Raw genomic sequence first — 18,496 nt, forward strand, 5'->3', positions numbered from 1 at the left:
GCCATTTGCTTTACATATAAGGGGGTGTATGTGATTCCTTCACTTCATATACATGTAGATTGTTATTCCCAGGCATTTGCTTGCATAACTAATTCCAGTTGTTAGTTCATAAACATATAGTTATAAAGTACTACACTTCAGTTTTTCTTAAAAAGCATGAGCTTATGTTCCTATGTATTGTGAAAAGGGTTTTCGTACTGGAGAAGAGAGCAGTGAGAATCATAACAGAAGTGAAATAAGGAACATCTTGTTGAAGCCTATTTACTACTTTTAATATTCTCACAAGTTTTACCCTGTATATGCTAAAAACCAGTATGTTAGTGAAAGAAGACACCAATGTCACAAGCAGGATCATTCGAAATGGTGTAAAACAGTATCGATATGATTAATAGATGATTAACAGTGTTAGTAGCATAAAGAGTTGTTTTTCTTAATTTACCAACAAATAATCTTAAGATTTTGACTGGAGGTACTTCAACAGTGCCTTATTCATAAATTCCCATATAAACTGGAACAAACATGAATCATAATGTAAGCAACAATCCCATCCTAGCAATAAATGTAGTACAAATTTACATGTGAAACCCCACTGCTCAATATTGATTGAATTATTATCTTACTGTATCAATTAAATAATAGTAGAATAGTGCAAAAATGTCTGTGTGTGCAAATGACAGTCTAATTGTACAATGTTGACACTGCATGCCATGTAAAATTGTGTGTCATATCCGCAAAAAGACGGAGAATGCAACTGATTCTGCCTGCTAAGTCAATATAGTAGAGGTTCAAAAAAAGTGTTTAATGATTTGAGAGGCTGTAGCACTCATCAAAACGAGAAAAATAAGTCCAATAAATGTGAGTCCGAAAATGCATGCTTTACAAGATAAAAACGTGTTTATAGGAAGGACTGCACGATGCTTGGTTGTGGATATTAGCACAGTTGTTGAATTATTGCTTCTTCAAATGTGTCAGCAGGGTATTAAGATGTGTTACGCACAGTACTTCACCCCTTATTACGTGGTCTGCACTCAGTAGTGTGGTTCAAGTCGTTTTGTAGTCTACATTAATTTTCGTTGTGTTTTTGTGCTTTATTGTACAGTACTGTCAACCCTGGATATGTATCATGGTGTTTTACCTTCTTCCAAATGTGGATTCACTTATGTGTTTACTGCTATTGCTCTGTTTGTACTTACAAATGGTGTAGTAAATTTACATTTTCTCTCTTCCACCACTTGTTAGCAATGGAAGCCTACTACTTGACAGGTAAAATGGTGGATATGATATTCTGCTATGGTTTAGCAAATGGACATAGCCCATACCCACTACACTGAAAAATATCTGCAACACAGCGTGCCCTCTGATAAGCTATTCGGCAGACTTTTCCACATCTGAGGGAAGACTGACAATGGAAGTCCTCAGCACAGTGTGCACGCCTGTCATGGGGGGAGTGTGTGTTATCCAGAATGAGATTTTCACTCTGTAGCGGAGTGTGCGCTGATATGAAACTTCCTGGCAGATTAAAACTGTGTGCCCGACCGAGACTCGAACTCGGGACCTTTGCCTTTCGCGGGCAAGTGCTCTACCATCTGAGCTACCGGAGCACGACTCACGCCCGGTCCTCACAGCTTTACTTCTGCCAGTATCTCGTCTCCTACCTTCCAAACTTTAGGTCCCGAGTTCGAGTCTCGGTCGGGCACACAGTTTTAATCTGCCAGGAGGTTTCAGTGTGTGTTATGTTTGTTGGAAGATACCCTTGATACCAGTGTGCGACGATTAGTGGCAGTAGATGGCATGTCTCACTCTCTTATCTGGGGAGGGGATATTTCATGAACAGTTGCTGTACCCCTATCATCTGCAGCACATTCAGGCCCTAAGGCCACAGGATCATCATGGCAGCTGGCAGTGTCAGTGGCTGTTGCAGAAGTGTGCCACAGATCTACTGTCCACATACAAGATTGTAGTTACTGATGAGCCAGGGTTCACAAGAGAAGGTGTTGTGAATTTCCATAACCAGCACGTATTGGCAGGTGTAAATCACCAAGACATTCAGGGAAAAGGTCATCAGAACCAATTCTTAATCAATGTGTCTTCAGGCCTACTTGGCAGTGGATTAATAGGGCCATACGTGCGAGCACAAAGGTTATTGTGGTGCGTTATCTGGACTTTCTCATTAATGTATTGCCTACCTTGCTGGAGGCTGTGCCGTTGCAACAACGAATATAAGTTATTCATGCACAATGGCGCACTAGCACACTTTTGTCACAATGTGCACGAACATCAGATGCAAACATTTCAGGACTGCTGCATTGGTTGGGGGCCCCCCACAACTCCCCAGACCTCAATCCCTTAGACTTTTGGGATTGGGAATACTTGAAGGAATTGTTCTATGACATGCCAATTAAAGAGATGTGCACACTACAGGGTTGCATCTTCAATGTGTGCCAGCAGGTACAACAACAACAACTGGGTATACTTCAAAGGGTGTGTCATTCATTATGCTGGAGGGAAGAGGGCTGCATTGTCATGAATTTGATGCCGGAGAGCAGAGGGGTGCAGTGTCATGAATGGACACCACATTTAATGCCTCTGTGAACACGTTTATCGCAGAAAGTATGCATTTTTGGACCCATTTTTATTGGACTTATTTTTCTTGTTTCTATAAGTACTACCACCTCCCAAAGTATTTGACACTTTTTTTGAAGACCCTGAATACATTAAAATTTGTGCAAATTGAAACATTCATAAAAAAAAGACAGAAATGAATCTGAATTCAAAGGTTATGTTTAACAATGTACCAGCAATAGCTCTCACAGAGATGGCATAGTTTTAAGGCGAACAGCCGCCTTTTCTATGAGTCTGGAAAGTTCTTTGTCGTGACAGTCAAGCGAAAACATCAAAGCAAATATTAATATGTCTCAATGATATTAAAAAAGCACAAGTGGGTGTGACTTGAGTGTATGGATTGGGAATGGGCCATTCAGTGTGACCGCAGCATGGGATGACTGCCATCTTGTCCACGTATCCATAACAGACTATACAGCTATATCCAAACTGTTGACTTGATACTGACACAAATGTTTGTATAGAATTTGAAGTCATATGGTATTCATCCGTTATCCACTTGACCAAGTAGTATCTCCATCCAGTGACTATATGACTATATGCAATTCTAGCTGGCCTCGGTTCAGAGAATTACTCTTTAACCTTTGTTTCCTTCCCAGTTAAGAGGAGCTGTCATTTTGATAGTTGTGGCATCACCATGTGAGTATGTCATATTTTGACAGAAGGTTTGTATGCTGAACAAAAGGCATAAAGTGACTACTGGCAGTAAGACCTCCATTTTAAATGTTGATGCTACTAGCATGAAACACTTGTAAAATTCTGTGAAGAAACAGATCACAAAACTCTTAGAAAGGTGACTGGAAAATCTTCCAAATCAGCCTAGTCTTCACAGTTTGTAAGCTTGTATACTGTATATCCTTTTTTGCCATTTTATTTTATTGTTGTTATTTTTTTCTTTATTTCTAACCAGATTCTATATCACAGAGATCTATTGTAAACAAGTTTAAGAGTGGAGCTAATTCACTTGTAAGTCATTATATAACATGCTATATCACTCACTGTAGTAACCAAGTAATACTCATAACTGATCCAAGTCACACAACTATGGCTGTAATGATAACCTGTGAACAGTGAGAAGACCACAAGAAACAGAACACTGATGTGTGCAATACAAACTAGAATCACATAGGGAGAGAGAGAGAGACAAAAGGTGTAAGTTGTCAGTAGGTGGTGTAGCGGGGACAGCACTGCATGCTTGCGTCCAGCAACTGGCCCATGCTGATACAGTTAGCGACAGATTCGAACATGCACGCGCAGCGACACTACACTCAGCACGTTCACACTCACTCGCACTAGTAGCAGCATACAGCACACCTCTATCTCGTGTGAAGTGGGTGCACAGGCTGCCCGACAAAAGACACATCCATCGAATCCAGAACCGTGGCAGCGGGTGCTGGCAGACGAGTTGGGACGACATGTTGGACGGGCACTGGAGCATAGGGCTGGAATGTGTTTCGACATGGGCACGCTCGAGGGTAGTGTGTCCAGTGCAGAACCCGATGACAGCTCTGGAGAGGGGAGTGCCATCACCATTTCTGCGTCATTGTTAGCAGGCAGGTCCCAGTGTGGAGAAGACAGGGCTGGATTCAATGGCGATGATGGCCAAGGCAGTGATGGTGAGGGGACCGGTGGAGGCGACCCAAGAAGAACAGCAGGCTGCAGCAACAGACTCGAGGTCAGAGATGGAGCAGTGCCCAGTGCCGGAATGCTGAAGACCCATGCCGCCGCACAGGTAGGAGGCAGCCAATGGGATGGAGGTGCCCCACAGCAGGTGACAGCCGGCTCGCGGTGGGCTGTGGCGACAGAGGTCGCACCCGCAAACCGGTATCTTATGGCAGCGAGCGGGGTGCAACAGATCAAAGTGGCACACCACCAACTTGTCGGCCATAAGGACGGCGTTCCTGGCAGTGGACAACAGTGGCTGGTATCCAGTTGGTCCAGCGACCAAACCCTTGTACTCACAATGACGATTCCGACGCAGAGTATCTGGATGAACCTGACTGTGGCAGGTGCTGCACAGGCCACAGAAGATGGAGGAGTGTGCGTGGCTGCCAGCTGTGAAGGAAAATTAGCCAGGTTCTACTCCCACATAGGCATGAAGTGATAGGTGCTCAGAAAACAGAGAAGGATGTTGTCCAGTGAAGAATCCACAACAAACATTTTATTTGGGACTTCAGTGTGTACACTAGTCGGTCAGCCTCACCATGTAATTGAGGGTGGAAGAGATGAGCCATAATATGACAAAATCTATGACGGGAACAAAACAAAACTGGGGCCCATCATCGGAAAGTAAGCTACAAGGCAACCCCTCAATAGAAAAAATTGTCAAAGTGTACAAATTGTGACCTCAGCTGATGCTGACACACACCAGAGAATATAAGGAAACTGGAAGAATGTATCCATCATCAAGAGCCAATAGGAATTCAAGAAGGGACCTACAAAGTCTACATTAATATGTTCCTATGGCTGATGTGGAGTGTGCCAGAGGGCAGAGATGCACTGGGAGCTGCCAGTTGTTGGGCACACTACTCACTAGCTGTGAAAAAACAAACAATTTTGCCGTCAATCCCAGGGCAAAAACATGTCTCCTAGGCAACAGTTTAGTGTGCAAAACTCCCCAATGTCACTGGTGGAGAGGCCCCAGAACCTCACACTGTAATGAGGCAGGAATGACTACCCTGGGAGAGATGTCTTCCGTGGGCAACAGCAAAACACAATCAAAAACAGAGAGGCGATACCGTAAGGAAAAATAGTTGTGCAGGGGTCCGAAACATGATATGTCGGTTTACATGGCCAGCCCTGTTGAACAAACCGAAGCATCCAGCAGAGAATCGGATCGATGGCAACAGCAGCTGCTATGCAAGAGCTCGTAATTGGGGAAACCATCAACTGCATCCTGTATTTCAATATTGGGATGGAAGAAAAGCAATTCTTCATTAACAAAATCAAGATCAGGACCCACAGGAAGGCAGGATGAAAATGGATATTGTAATTGTAACAAGTCAAGAACAGTGTCCAGTTTTGTAGGCAGTGTGCTGCCTTGTCAGGCAAGAAAGTGAGAGGGTTAAACAAGGAAACAATGGGATTATGGAGGCATTCAAAAAAACATGAAAATTCTGGCAAGCATAGACTGTGGCAAGAGCCTCTTTTCCCACTTGAGAGTAATACTGCAGGGCTGGAGTGGGAGGCGAAAGAAACAGGTCGTTCAAAGCCGTCGGCATATTGGTGCGCTAGGACCATGCCGAGGCTGTACTTTGAGGCATCAGTCACCAAAACAATGTGCTGATCCATAGAGAATGGAGCTATACAAGGTGCCAAGAACAGTTTGGATTTCAACATTTGAAAAGCACGTTCTCAATCTGGGCTTCAGCAAAAGGTGCATTCCCATTTAACAAAATGGGCGGTAGGTGGACCAGTGTGGCCGCCTCAGCAGGAATTTCTGGTAGTAGGCTATCTTCCGTAGGAAGACCTGAAATCCCTTCATGGACGAGGGGCGAGGCATAGATGAAGATGAAGATGGGGTCTGGCAGAGGAAGAACCTCGTGCTGCGACACCTTGAACCCCAAACCCCAAATAAATAATAGAAGGTTGAAAAAACTGAGATTTCACAAGGTTACACTAAGTGTGCAGACCATAAGACAGAAAACAAAGTGTGGAATTTTTCAAGTGATCAGCCGCGGAGGAACCCATGACAGTGATATCCAGATAATTTATTCAACCCTGGACAGCCATAGTCAGTTGCTCCAAAAATTGTTGGAAAATACCAGGAGTGCTAGTCACGCCAAAAGGAAGACATAAATATTGGTAGGGACCAAAAGGAGTATTCAAAACCAGACTGCACAAATACTCTTCATCCAAACTCTTCAGACAGAACAATTTTAGAAAAGTACTGGGCAATTGCAGTTTTCGTCAACAGTTCCTCTTGGTGTGGGGGAGGATATGATCCTCGATCAACTGCACATTGACAGTGGTACTGAAGTTTTCCAAACGGTTTCAAAAGCCAAAAAATGCTTTTGAGTCTTTTTTTCTTAAGCTTCCCAGTGTTTGGCTGAATCATATGGAGGAAACGTGGGTGCGCGGACTGGTCGAACGGTACCCTGTCTGTTACTGGAAGCCAACAGAGTGTTTCACAGCCAAAACACGCTGCTCAGCCGGGGCCAGTAGCACGACGTCTGTAATGAATAAACCTGATGAAACTGCACTTAAAGACTACACATGTGGAAACCCTTCAAAACTCTTCTCCAATGGTATAGTAACCAAGTAATACACAAAACTGATCCGAGTCACACGAATATGGCTTTATTTGTAACCTCTGATCAATAATGGAATAGCCTCTCAAGACTCCACAAGACACAGAACAACTGACGTGCACGATGCAACTAGAATAACATAGAGAAGGTCAGTCAGCACTGCTCCATGCATATATATGTGCGTGTCGCTGGGAGACGTCATGGCGGAGACCATACTGCGCACACGCCTTGCGCAGGTGCCTCCAGCTGCCAACCTGCATTGATAAAGTTGGCTTCTGATTCAAGTGCACATGCACGGTGTCACCACACTCTGCACACTCATACTTGTGTGCGCTAGTAGCAGGGTATGTGGTATTTGAATAGTGGCAAAGTTATTTGATTTTTTTTCTGTAAAGGAAAATTTGTAGATTGGAGTTCATCTTTCACTTCGCTGTTTTCTGCTTTGGTCTTTTTCCCATCAACATATTGTCTGGGCACTAATTTTTGTGCCCGATACCCTTCGCATCTTGTACAAAATTTCTTTTGAGAATTTTGAGAGACTAGGTTTTATTATGGTAGTTAATCTTTCCACTATGGGGGACTACCTAGTAGTGAAAGCTTCCCATGCCCCAGATGCAGTTAATTACTAACGTACTTTACACTCAACCTGCCTATGGAGTGTACAACTGCTGTGGAATATTTAGAGATTTATGTTTATCACCTAGCTGGTTGACATCATTTCAACTGGATGGCAGCTGTACTGCAGACTCACTTTGCCTTCTGCTTTGAACCCAACAGATAGCATTTCAGTTTACAATACACTATTTTGTAGCCAACTTGATTGCAGCACTATCGTCAGACTCTTAACTGCATTATATACTTCCTGTTAACTCGAAAAACTGTTTCAAATGCAACTGTGTTGTAAAAAATGAAATGAAATTCTTTTTGCTCTTACATGCTATGACACTTACTACAGATATTGAATCTTCAGTAAATAATGTCATTAAGGCTATGTAATGAGAATTTATGAATGTTTCATTGCTGCAAATACAGGGTGTTTCAAAATAATATTTACAACTTTGTTCATATATATTTCAGAAATGGGTTTAAGTAGTGAGGTGGAGTTTACACACTCCTAAAGTTTTAATAGCCTCTTAACAGAGTTCAGTGTATGCGTCTTCTGTGGCATGCAGGATTTCTAAGCAGTATTCCAGTCCCAACCATGTTCAACCTTACTAGTGCAATTGCTGCTCTGATGCAAGCTCACAGGTCCCACGCCACAATCTGGTAGACAGCATCCTTCAGAAAGCCCCAAAGAAAAATTCGAATGGGGTTATGTATGGAGACCTTGGGGGCCAGAAAGTGGGTCCTCCTCTGCCAATCCAGTGATCTGGAAATGTCTCATCCAAAGCCTTCCTAACACTTACAGGCCTATTGAAGTGGGGCACCATCATACTGCAGCATGATATCAGATTACAGTCCCTCAAACTGTAGAAATGCAAACACATTCAAATGGGTTTGCAGTTGACCTCAGTTGTTCTGCTGATGAAACAATTGCTGTACACTGCAGCCTGAAATAGAGAAAAATTACAAAATCAAATTTAAAGAAATGTTATTTCCTGTGTAAGTTCTACATAAAGACAAGTTAACTTAAAATAGTACAGTATATTATGTTTTACACACAACTGTCACACTGTAGAATTGCAGAAAACCCATAAAATTCAAAACTTTGCCTTTACGAGGTCTCTGTACTTTGAAGAAAACTTGATGCCTTATAACTATGTAATTTGAGTTATTTGAAGTGTACATTATATTGTAAGGAAGAAATTAAAGTAAACTATGTTATATCTTTTGTATCTTCAATATAGCAGGGCAGAGTTCTGTCAGTACTGGAGAATTACCGAGAAAAATACAAAAAAGAGACACACCAGAGGCTAAGCGCAGGAAGAAAGCAGAAGGAAATAGACCCAAGAAGGCAAAGAGACATGAATCTGGCTTGCGGCGGCATCTCGAGGACTCCAGCCCTGAACGAAGCAGACGACTACGTAGTTTGAGTCCTGTCAGTGATAGAAGTGGTTCACCTATTGTATCTTCATCAGCTGATGTGACAGGAGTTGATAGCAATTACTCAGCTCCATTTGGTGATAAAGAAGTCTCCTCATCATGTATTGCAGTTTCTGATAGTGATTCTGATGGGGCTCAAGCAAGAGAGGAATATCAACGAGCCATTGCTAGTCTTCGTACTCGGACAGCCCAACACACATCATCTTCGGTAACTTATTATATGTTGTTTTTTAGTTTTAACAAAGTGCTATGTTAAGACGATTTTAAAGAGGAAATTTCAGATGGAAGTTTGAATTTCATGCATACTAAAATTGAGGGTGTATCATTTGTCCCCTTTCACCTATGTCACTGTTACGTTTTCACGTCTAAACTGATTCTGATAAAATTTGGTATAGAGATAGCTCAAACACTAAGAAAGAATATAAGCTACTTAAGAAAGTATGTAGTACAACATACTTATTGATTTGAAGACTATAATCTGAACTGTAGAACAATAGTTACTCTTTGAAAAAGCTTGTTTGCTCTTTGAAATTTATCTTATTACTTGTGAAAAGGCTTTTATTATTTATTACTTGTGAAAAGGTTTTTATTATTTAATATGTTCTATATAATATGGTTCAATGTAATGAATACAACACTTACGCTATTTCCCCCCCCCCCCCCCCCCCTCCCCCCCTCCCCCCTGCTCTCTTTCTTTTTAAATCCATGCAAGTCCATACTTTCACACTAAAATTATAAATGTGAAAGTAAATGCCTGTTACTTTTTCACAACTAAACCGCAGAATCGATATCCATGAAATTTGGTGTGGAGGACATTGAAGCTGAGGAAGGACATTGTCTACCTTCCAAAGTGTGTAATACAAGATATTTATTGATTTGAAGAATATGATGCAAAATATGGAACAATAATTACTCTTTGAAAAGTTTTTCATTCTCTCACTTTCGAACTTAGAAAGTTTTTAATCCATATTTCCTTACCAATGCCAGTATTATTAATTCGATGAAATTTGGTATAGTGCTAGCTTGAACAGTGAGGAAGAGCTACTTTACAAAGTTGTATCGTTTTGGGTATTATTAACATTTTTAAATATGGTACATGTGAGTGACATGCAGACAAAGCTGGCACGATGATTGGCAACTCGTAGTGTCTGTAGATTATTCTGTGACAGTGCATATGCAATGTCATTGTACGTGGGATTTATGGTATTGAGTTGCTGCGCCACATGGCATTGCTGGAGAGTTTTGGTGAAGATACAACAATTAAGTCAGATGGTAAGCCCAAGAATCGTATTTGAAACTATTACAGTAAGCCTCGCAAACATAAGTCTAATTTGGCACAGAGCTCAAGCTGCACAAGTTACTGGAATCTAGCTATCTCAGAGCAATCTCATGTTCGCCTGAATTTGGATGCAGAATTTCAGGTGACCTTAAAGAGCTACAGAGATACTAATACAGTCACAAGCTCAGCACATTTTAGACACTAAGCACCATGCATTTCTTGCAGCTTCCAAGACGCTATAAGACTCACAAATACGGCTTTATTTAAAGGCTGTATGATAAACTGAGAGTTGCATCTTTACATATGGAACATGGGTGATTTTTGGCGAGAGTGCATTTGATAATGATCCATTAATCGTAAAGTAGTCATTATAAGGGGACGGATCAAAAATGTGGGCACAATAATGCATTAAAATGGAAGGCAGAAATGGTTGGTATGTGTTTCTTTGGTGGCAGAATCTACATTCAGCACTAGGTGAGCCAGAGCAACCCCTGAAAACTCCACTTCTGCACGATGTAATGAATTGAGGTATTTTTGAATATGATTAGAAAATATAATGCATGTTCTCAGATTCGACACACACAAAATAATAGAAAGACATTCATGATGAACCTGCATACCAGCACTGCATATATCTTTTATGCAAAGTCATCTTGTAAAATTACTGTCTTACTTACTCAGAATTAATTGTAACAAAACTACTGATATGCGGGCGAAACAGCAGGTTACATCTACTGTATTTATAAAATAATAAATCCCCTTCAGTTGCCAGTGATTTCTTAACTTACACACAACTGGTTTCAAATCCTAAAGCTTCAGTTTTGGGTGCCACCAAATTATTATGAAAACATAAATATGTGGCATATGGGCCAGTCAGTCATGGAGGGTCATGCCCATGTCCCCAAAACGTGAGCATAGGACCAGCAACCATAGAACCCATCTGGAAAGCACGACATGTAAGTGACTCACTCCCACATTGTGCTGCCCAGGCAGGTGCTATAGTTGCTGGCCCTGCACTCTCAAGCATTTGTTTGACATGGGTGTGAGCCCCCATGACTGACTGGCCCACATGCCACACGTTCTTGTTTTCATAATAATTTAATGGTGCCTGAAGACGAATCTTTAGGCTTTAAAACCAGTTGTGCAATAAGTTAAGAATTTACTGGCAACTGAAGCGGATTTATTGTTTTATAACTATGTTCCTCAGTTGCGAATGTTCACCTGATCAAATATTTTGCTTAGGGCATGTATTTATGCCTTTTTGTAGCTCCTGTCTTACGCTCCTAATGCGTACTTGATACTTACCATTAATCAGGATTTAATTTGTGGTAATTTCTTTCATGTTGTCTGTCATTCCTTTTTACTGTTTCTCTCAGTTTTCCAAGTTTTCTGTTGCTGTTATGCATCACATTTCTCTGTGCACATTCATATTTTCGAAACAGAATACATGTTGTAATGAAATCTTTTGACATATTAAGATAATTTCTGTTTAGAAAATTTAGCATTTCCATATGCTTGTGCAGGCAACCCTTGTACTTGTTGAGTCATCCATTGTGACACCTGGTATATTATTACTAATATTAAAATATTATATTAAAATTTTTGGACGTTGGGAAGTTAATTTGAAACATTGAGTTTGATATTGGCTGTGGAAATTGATTTCTGGTATCTGCTTTAAATATTTCTGATTGAAATTAATTTAACTCCCAAAAAGACATTTACTGTTTGCTAAATATTTAGTAAGTAATATGTAGGGCATTCATTTTGGAAAAAGGGTTTGGAAAGGACCAGATTATTCTGGAATACATTATCGCACAAGGGAGGGGTTTCGGCTATCCGAACAGCCATAGCTTTATTACTGGTGTTCTTGCAGGTTCCTAAGATCGTTCACAGTGCTACTCGTACTTGGTGAGCATACACATGTGTCTAGTCTCTTGGAGATCACAACAGAGACAGACAGCTAGTGATTAATTAGCACATGCCGGATTGCTCATTAATAATCATCTCTGGCCGCACTATCTTTCATTGTTGTTACAGATGGTATCTCTGTTGTGGTCAGAGAGTGCATCTTCTAATCAACTTAAAAATAACCGCCACAAATATTATAAAACTTATAATCACATCTGCTGGTGGCAAAGCCTCTGAAATGGTAAAATGGTGCATAGAAAATTTTTACTTGCTTATTAATTGATTTGAACTCCACCATCTAGCATCAGATCAATGAGAATGTGGACTGATGGCATTGTAAAAGTGATTTCAGGGATGCTGAAATAAAAGTTTGAAAAAGTAAATGCCAGTTGAATACTAGTAGCGTTTGGCTTTGGCCACCAAACAATACATTGTCAACTCTCCTTCACTGCAACCTGAAAAATTTCTAAAATGCAACATAATAAATTGAGATATGGCGTTAATGGCAGAGGAAAGCAGGTTTCTTGATTCAAACATGGCTGTACCCATTAAATTAATGTAATTATTTAACCAAAAGTTGCAGATACTAGAGTGATACTTACATTTTATGAGACAGTGATCAATAACACACACACACACACACACACACACACACAGAGAGAGAGAGAGAGAGAGAGAGAGAGAGAGAGAGAAAGCAGGAGCACAGCTTTTATAAATTTTCGATATATAAACATTTCTCTGGAATATTCTTTATATGAACAGTAAAAAATACATTTTTATGTTAAGTTAAGGACTTTTCTCCTTAAAAATGGATTTATTTACACAGAGAAAATTTATTCTTATTAATTAAACGTTAGAGGCATGCTTTATTAATTTTTCAAAAAGCAGTATTTCACTGAAAGGCAAAAGAATCCATTGGCACACAAACTTATTCTGTCAAGAAGTTGCATCTGTATTAACTTAGTGCACTCATTAGATCAAAAACAATGTTGCATGAAGATGAAGATGTGCATTTTTAGAATTGGACATACCACTTCTTTAATTCACAAATAGAGCATACAGCAGTGAGCATGAAGAATCACTGGTATCAGAACTGAGTTATGTTTGTGGTTTGTAATACTTACAGGTTATACTTTTTGGAGAATCATTGACTAGTTTTAATGTGTGTTTAGGGCAGAAACCATTCAAGGCTGTAAAAGTATCATTTAATCCATAAGAATGGTGGTTCAGCTTCATGGTAGTGGATGTAGGTAATTACTTAAAGAAATACAGCTACCAGACATCTTAAAAATTAATAAAAAGGTGATTGGGTGCTATATTACTTCAATTAACTGTCTAATCGTGTGCTGCTGTTCTTGTGTTGTTCTTGCATGTAATATATGTGATGGCTTGATGCATTGTATCTACATTATCTAAGTGTTAGTGATATCAAAAGTTTATCCATTATATTTTTAATTTCTTGTTGTCATATGTAGTACCTACATTGTCATACCATTAACTAAGTAACTGTGAGAGGTTACGCAATTGGAAGAATAGTTCAGATTGTGTAGATGATTTTATGGAGTTTCTCAGACTACACAGAATTTTGCAGTGGAGTATACATATTCTTCAGAGTTAATATGAAAGGATATACAGCCCATAGTTTACTTACAAGCATATGTATAAACGAAAGGAAAGGTTCCAGTTTTTGTATACACTCATTTATTGAAAGGATTGCAAGCTATCTTGCTGAATTAAGCAAAAGAAGGACCCTAAGAAACTCTCATCTTAACACTCAGAAGATCCTGCAATAGTAATTGATCTCTCATTTGGCTTTGGTGAGGTAAAATTGTTCAGCTTCTCTGGCGTACAATGTGGAATTCTGCAGCATTAACAAAAGTGATCTGTATTGCCAGAATTAGTAAATTCACAAAATCTTTCTCTTCCTGAGCCTTGTCCCGCAGTTATGCAGGCTTGGCCATGGTTAATCAGATGTGGCATGATAAGTTTAAGGGGTGGCCGGATGCCCTTCCTATAGCCACCCCGTACCCCCAGGAAGGAATTAGTGTACCCCAGCTGTCTGCGTCTAGTGTAAGCCATGGAATAGTGTGAACATGTTGCAAATGTCTGCGAGTTGGGTAACTGAGGCGGAATGCGGGGACCAGCCCAGTATTCACCTAGGGGAATGTGGAAAACTGCCTAAAAACCACATCCAGGCTGGCCGGCACACTGGCCCTCTGACATTAATCGGCTGAGTGGCTTCGATCTGGGACCGGCACGCCTACCCGAGTCCAGGAAGCAGCGCGTTAGCACTCTCGGCTACCCTGGAGGGGAGTAAATTCACGAAATATCTAGAAATTACAAGGTATGCCTGAGAAGCTGAAATGTACAGCCTTTCCAAAGCCATGGGATAAATTTTGAACTACTATTTGCTAAAATAGTAATAATATGACTTATTTTCAATAAATTATGTACATTTTAGTTTCTGTAGATATTTCTTCCTTTAAACTGTTCATTTTTTGCCTTTGTAAATAAATAAATATTTATCCTGTGATGCGTCTCAAATTTATATTTCTCTGAATTTTCTCCTCATATGAATGGTCATGTCAAGAATGGTTGTGTTCTTTTGTCTTGCAGTCAGTAGACAGAGAGAATGATGTAACAAACGAAACTGGATTTCTATCAGTTAGTGATGTTGGAGAAGACTGGCTGGAAGATGATCTTGGAATCGAAAAACGCCCCACCAAACGAAAGAGAACAGAAGCTGAAAAGTATAGTATTATTACCTTTCCTTATTGTTTCTCGTAGCTCTAGTTGTTCTTGGTAATCATCTTTATCACCATCATCATATTAAAAGACATCTGTATGATTCAAGAGTTTGAGATGTGGCAGCACATTTTAATCTTTTTGTTTCTTGTCAGACATGTGTTAGACATACTACAGAGAGCACATTTCTCTGTACCTTCCCAATTTATATTGCATAGGACCCAATACACTGAAATTTCTGCTTTGAAGGAGCCCCTGTTATTTATTTAGCATACAAAAAATTCAACTTGAAACTAAATTACAAAGTTGTCCAGCAGAATTATAGCTTTTTCCAAAAGCTGACACATATGAACAGAGTACAGGAATGAGAAAGATAGTTTTCATAATAATTTGGTGGCACCTGTAGATGAAGCTTTAGGCTTCAAAACCAGGTATGCAATAAGTTAAGAAATTACTTGCAGCTGAAGAGGATTTATTATTTTATAAAGACACTTGGTGTGTCTCACTGTCATCTGGTCACTGTTCAAAATGCTCAGTGGGATTTTGATTAATTCCAACACCTTTTGTAATTTTTTTCTAAAAATTTGCTCTAACTCAATGTCAGTGTAGTGCAGGGGAGCTCAACCTGTTAATTGCCATTGACCAGTCAATAGCCTTGGCTTTATGAGTTGATATTTTAAAACCTGTGTCTCAAATCTGTTTAAATGAGCTGTTTTGTGAAATTTTATCTATTGACAATGAGAGTTCCTCACAGCATTTGTAGTTGGTAAGTCTGACAACACTGTCTCCACCTCTTTTGTCTCCATCTACATTTCGCTGTCTTTAATGCTCATGCCAAGTGACAATCTTTCCTGCTGCATGGTGAGGTTCTACTCATCAACTGTAATTTTGTATGCTGTGAGCAGGGGTAGCGGTGAGCAGGGAGAGTGCTCAGGGTTTGTCGCAGGATGAGGTGTGGTGTTGCGGATGAACAAGCTCTGCCTCCAGTAGGCAACACAAACCTCTGTTTCTGAGCTTCCACGAAACGACAGTGTGCGTGATGTTGGTAGCGATTGGTTAAATACTTCTTGATACTTAATTTGCAGTTTGTATTGACATGTCAGATAAGCACTCATCGCTCATTTTTGAAACAATCACTATCAAAATAGTGCAATACACACCACAGGGCAGCACAGCATCAGTCAATACTGCCGAATAGTATGCTACTCAATTGATAACAAACATCTCCAAACAACTATGGTGTGAAGTCTCCTGACTGCTGCTGTGTCCTAACGATCAGAAAAAGGGAGTCTCCACGCCAAGTTGTAGTTCTCACTTAGTGATGTTTTTATGAAAAAAATGAGTGCAGCTAAAAACAGGAAAACATAGCACTTTAATGTTGAGTGGGAAGAATAATAAATAAAGATACGTGCATGTGTTTCATATTATAGTGGTCTGGGAGACAGATAATGTGAATTATTCAGAGCTGATGTAGTTAAGCTAACGCACATTTAGCTTCGCCAGAAATTGTAAGACCAGAAATGCATGCAGGTATGGATGCACAAGGGTTAAGAAATGTTGAGCCAGATCTGGAACATAGATTCAAGGTTAATTCCCTTGAGTTTTGGTGTACGGCTTGATACTTACATCGTCTCCCTGATGATGTACAATGGTGCCAGTGTCGCTGCATTGGCTATTCTCTCTTTGTGTTGACTTATTCTCCAAAAAGGTCCATTTAAAAATGTAAGTCCTTCTCGCATCGAGATGTGGAAATTTGGACGTAGCTCGGTAATAGAATGAAAATTTGCGACTTTCGCATGTTATAACCTTTAATTAACACAATATTGGGAGAGTGCAAGTACATACATCTTTATCAGACCAGCTCAAAAGATCAACAGGCACCAAGATGGATGGATGGGTGGGTGGTGGGCAGGAGGGGCGGGGGGAGGGGAAGGGGGGAGGGGAGACACAACAATTGAGGTACATAAAAAAATTTGTAATATGACTTTCAATTTCCTGTTAGCTTACTCAGATATAATCATACCTCCATACAAGATCTCTGCTGCATGGGGATGGTGCGAACTGTAATCATTAGTTATTTATTTCTATGCGTATGCCATTTAAAGAACCTACACAATATATAATGCTATTCGAGCCTCATCTGGAAAGGGAAGTATTGAACACCATTTTAGAACAGTTCACAAAAGACTTTGGATCGGAAGCAGCTATTGGTAGTGAGTTGAGAAGGAAGAAACATTCCAATGTTAAAAGTAAATTACAATCACAACAGTATTTCTTGTAAGGTCTATACAAAACAGCTTTTCATCAAACATAACATAATCAGAAGTACTGCTGAAATGTGGAAAACCATTTTGTGATGGCATTATTGTTAAGGAATGCCTTCTGGCTGTTAGTGAGTCCTTTTTTTCCCCACTTAAAACCAAGTCATAGATTAGTATCAGCCATCAGAGACATGCCACCGGCAAGACGTAGTGTATCAAGAAAAGTGAAATTAGTGCCGGAAAATGTAAGAGGTCAACTGATTACAGATTTTCAGTCCTGCTTGTTTCTCATTGCAGCTAGATGGCTCAGTAGCTGGAGTTATTCATCCCAAGTTATGATTTTCTTTTTAAGATTGGTGTTTTCAGGTTTCAGTGTAAAAGAAGACTTTCTTACAGTTTTGTCCTTGAAAGTCACTACATGAGGAGAAGATTTTTAAGATGCATTCAAATCCTTCATTTCTGAATATGATCTCCCATTTCAGTAACTTGTGGCTATTACTACTGATGGAGTGCCTTGCATGGTGGGCAAACACCAAGAATTTGTAACCTTGTGTGCTAACAACAAGTATTTCCTTCCTTTCTTTGAGTATCATTGTATCATGCATCAGCAAGTGCTTTGTGGACGTATTTTGGAAATGATACATGTTATGAGTATTGTTGCAAAAATTGTGAATTCAGTTTGCTCACAATCACTATAGAGAAGAAAGTTCAGTGCACTATTAGAAGAATTGGAGAGCTAGTATGGAGACTTACAGTTGCCCACCAAAGTTCAGTGGCTGAGTATAGCCATGGTTTTAAGCAGATTTAGAGGACTTCTGCCAGTGATAAAATCTTGTGTGTCGGATGAAAGAGAGGTAGATTACTTAGATCTCTGTGATTTAAACTGGTTGTTGGTTCTAGCATTTGTAACTGATATGACAGTTAAACTATGTGAGTTAAACAACTTCAAGGAAAAACCGAACTGTCAGAATGTTTATGTCTTCGATAAAGTGTTTCATGCAAAACTTGACCTTCGGATAGCACAGTTACCAAAATTAAATGTGAAATACTTTCCTCAAATTCAGTTAGAGCTTTTAGATCAACAAACATTATTGGATCAAGACAGTGCAAAGACACGTGCAACCTGACAACACTGGAGACAGATTTTGAAAACTGAATTTAAGAGTTCAACACAATAGAACTGTTCAGGCTTTCTTAGCTCTGATCTCATCTTTCAGACTACGTAAGGTTGCCTCTGAAAAATTATTTGCGAGATTATAAACTTCCTGATAGTATGCAAAGCCAAGCATCTGATCACACGTTTTTCAACATTTATGATGGTGTAATCTGCCCCCCCCCCCTCATGTGTATTATCTTGAAAATTGAGTAGTAGGGCTAAAACTTCTGTT

At 39.9% G+C, this 18,496-nt stretch overlaps 1 protein-coding gene across 3 annotated transcripts in view; it reads left to right on the forward strand.

Moving 5' to 3' along the window:
- LOC126475169 (tonsoku-like protein) overlaps positions 1–18,496 on the forward strand; it is a 271,206-nt gene that overhangs the window by 151,704 nt on the left and 101,006 nt on the right. For all 3 annotated transcript variants that reach the window (XM_050102799.1, XM_050102798.1, XM_050102797.1), the window contains 2 exons: positions 8,720–9,123; positions 14,719–14,852. In XM_050102799.1, the coding sequence (XP_049958756.1) occupies positions 8,720–9,123; positions 14,719–14,852 (538 nt within the window). The remainder of the gene's footprint in view (positions 1–8,719; positions 9,124–14,718; positions 14,853–18,496) is intronic.

Source organism: Schistocerca serialis, chromosome 4 (genome assembly GCF_023864345.2).
Source record: "Schistocerca serialis cubense isolate TAMUIC-IGC-003099 chromosome 4, iqSchSeri2.2, whole genome shotgun sequence".
Lineage (NCBI taxonomy): Eukaryota > Metazoa > Arthropoda > Insecta > Orthoptera > Acrididae > Schistocerca > Schistocerca serialis.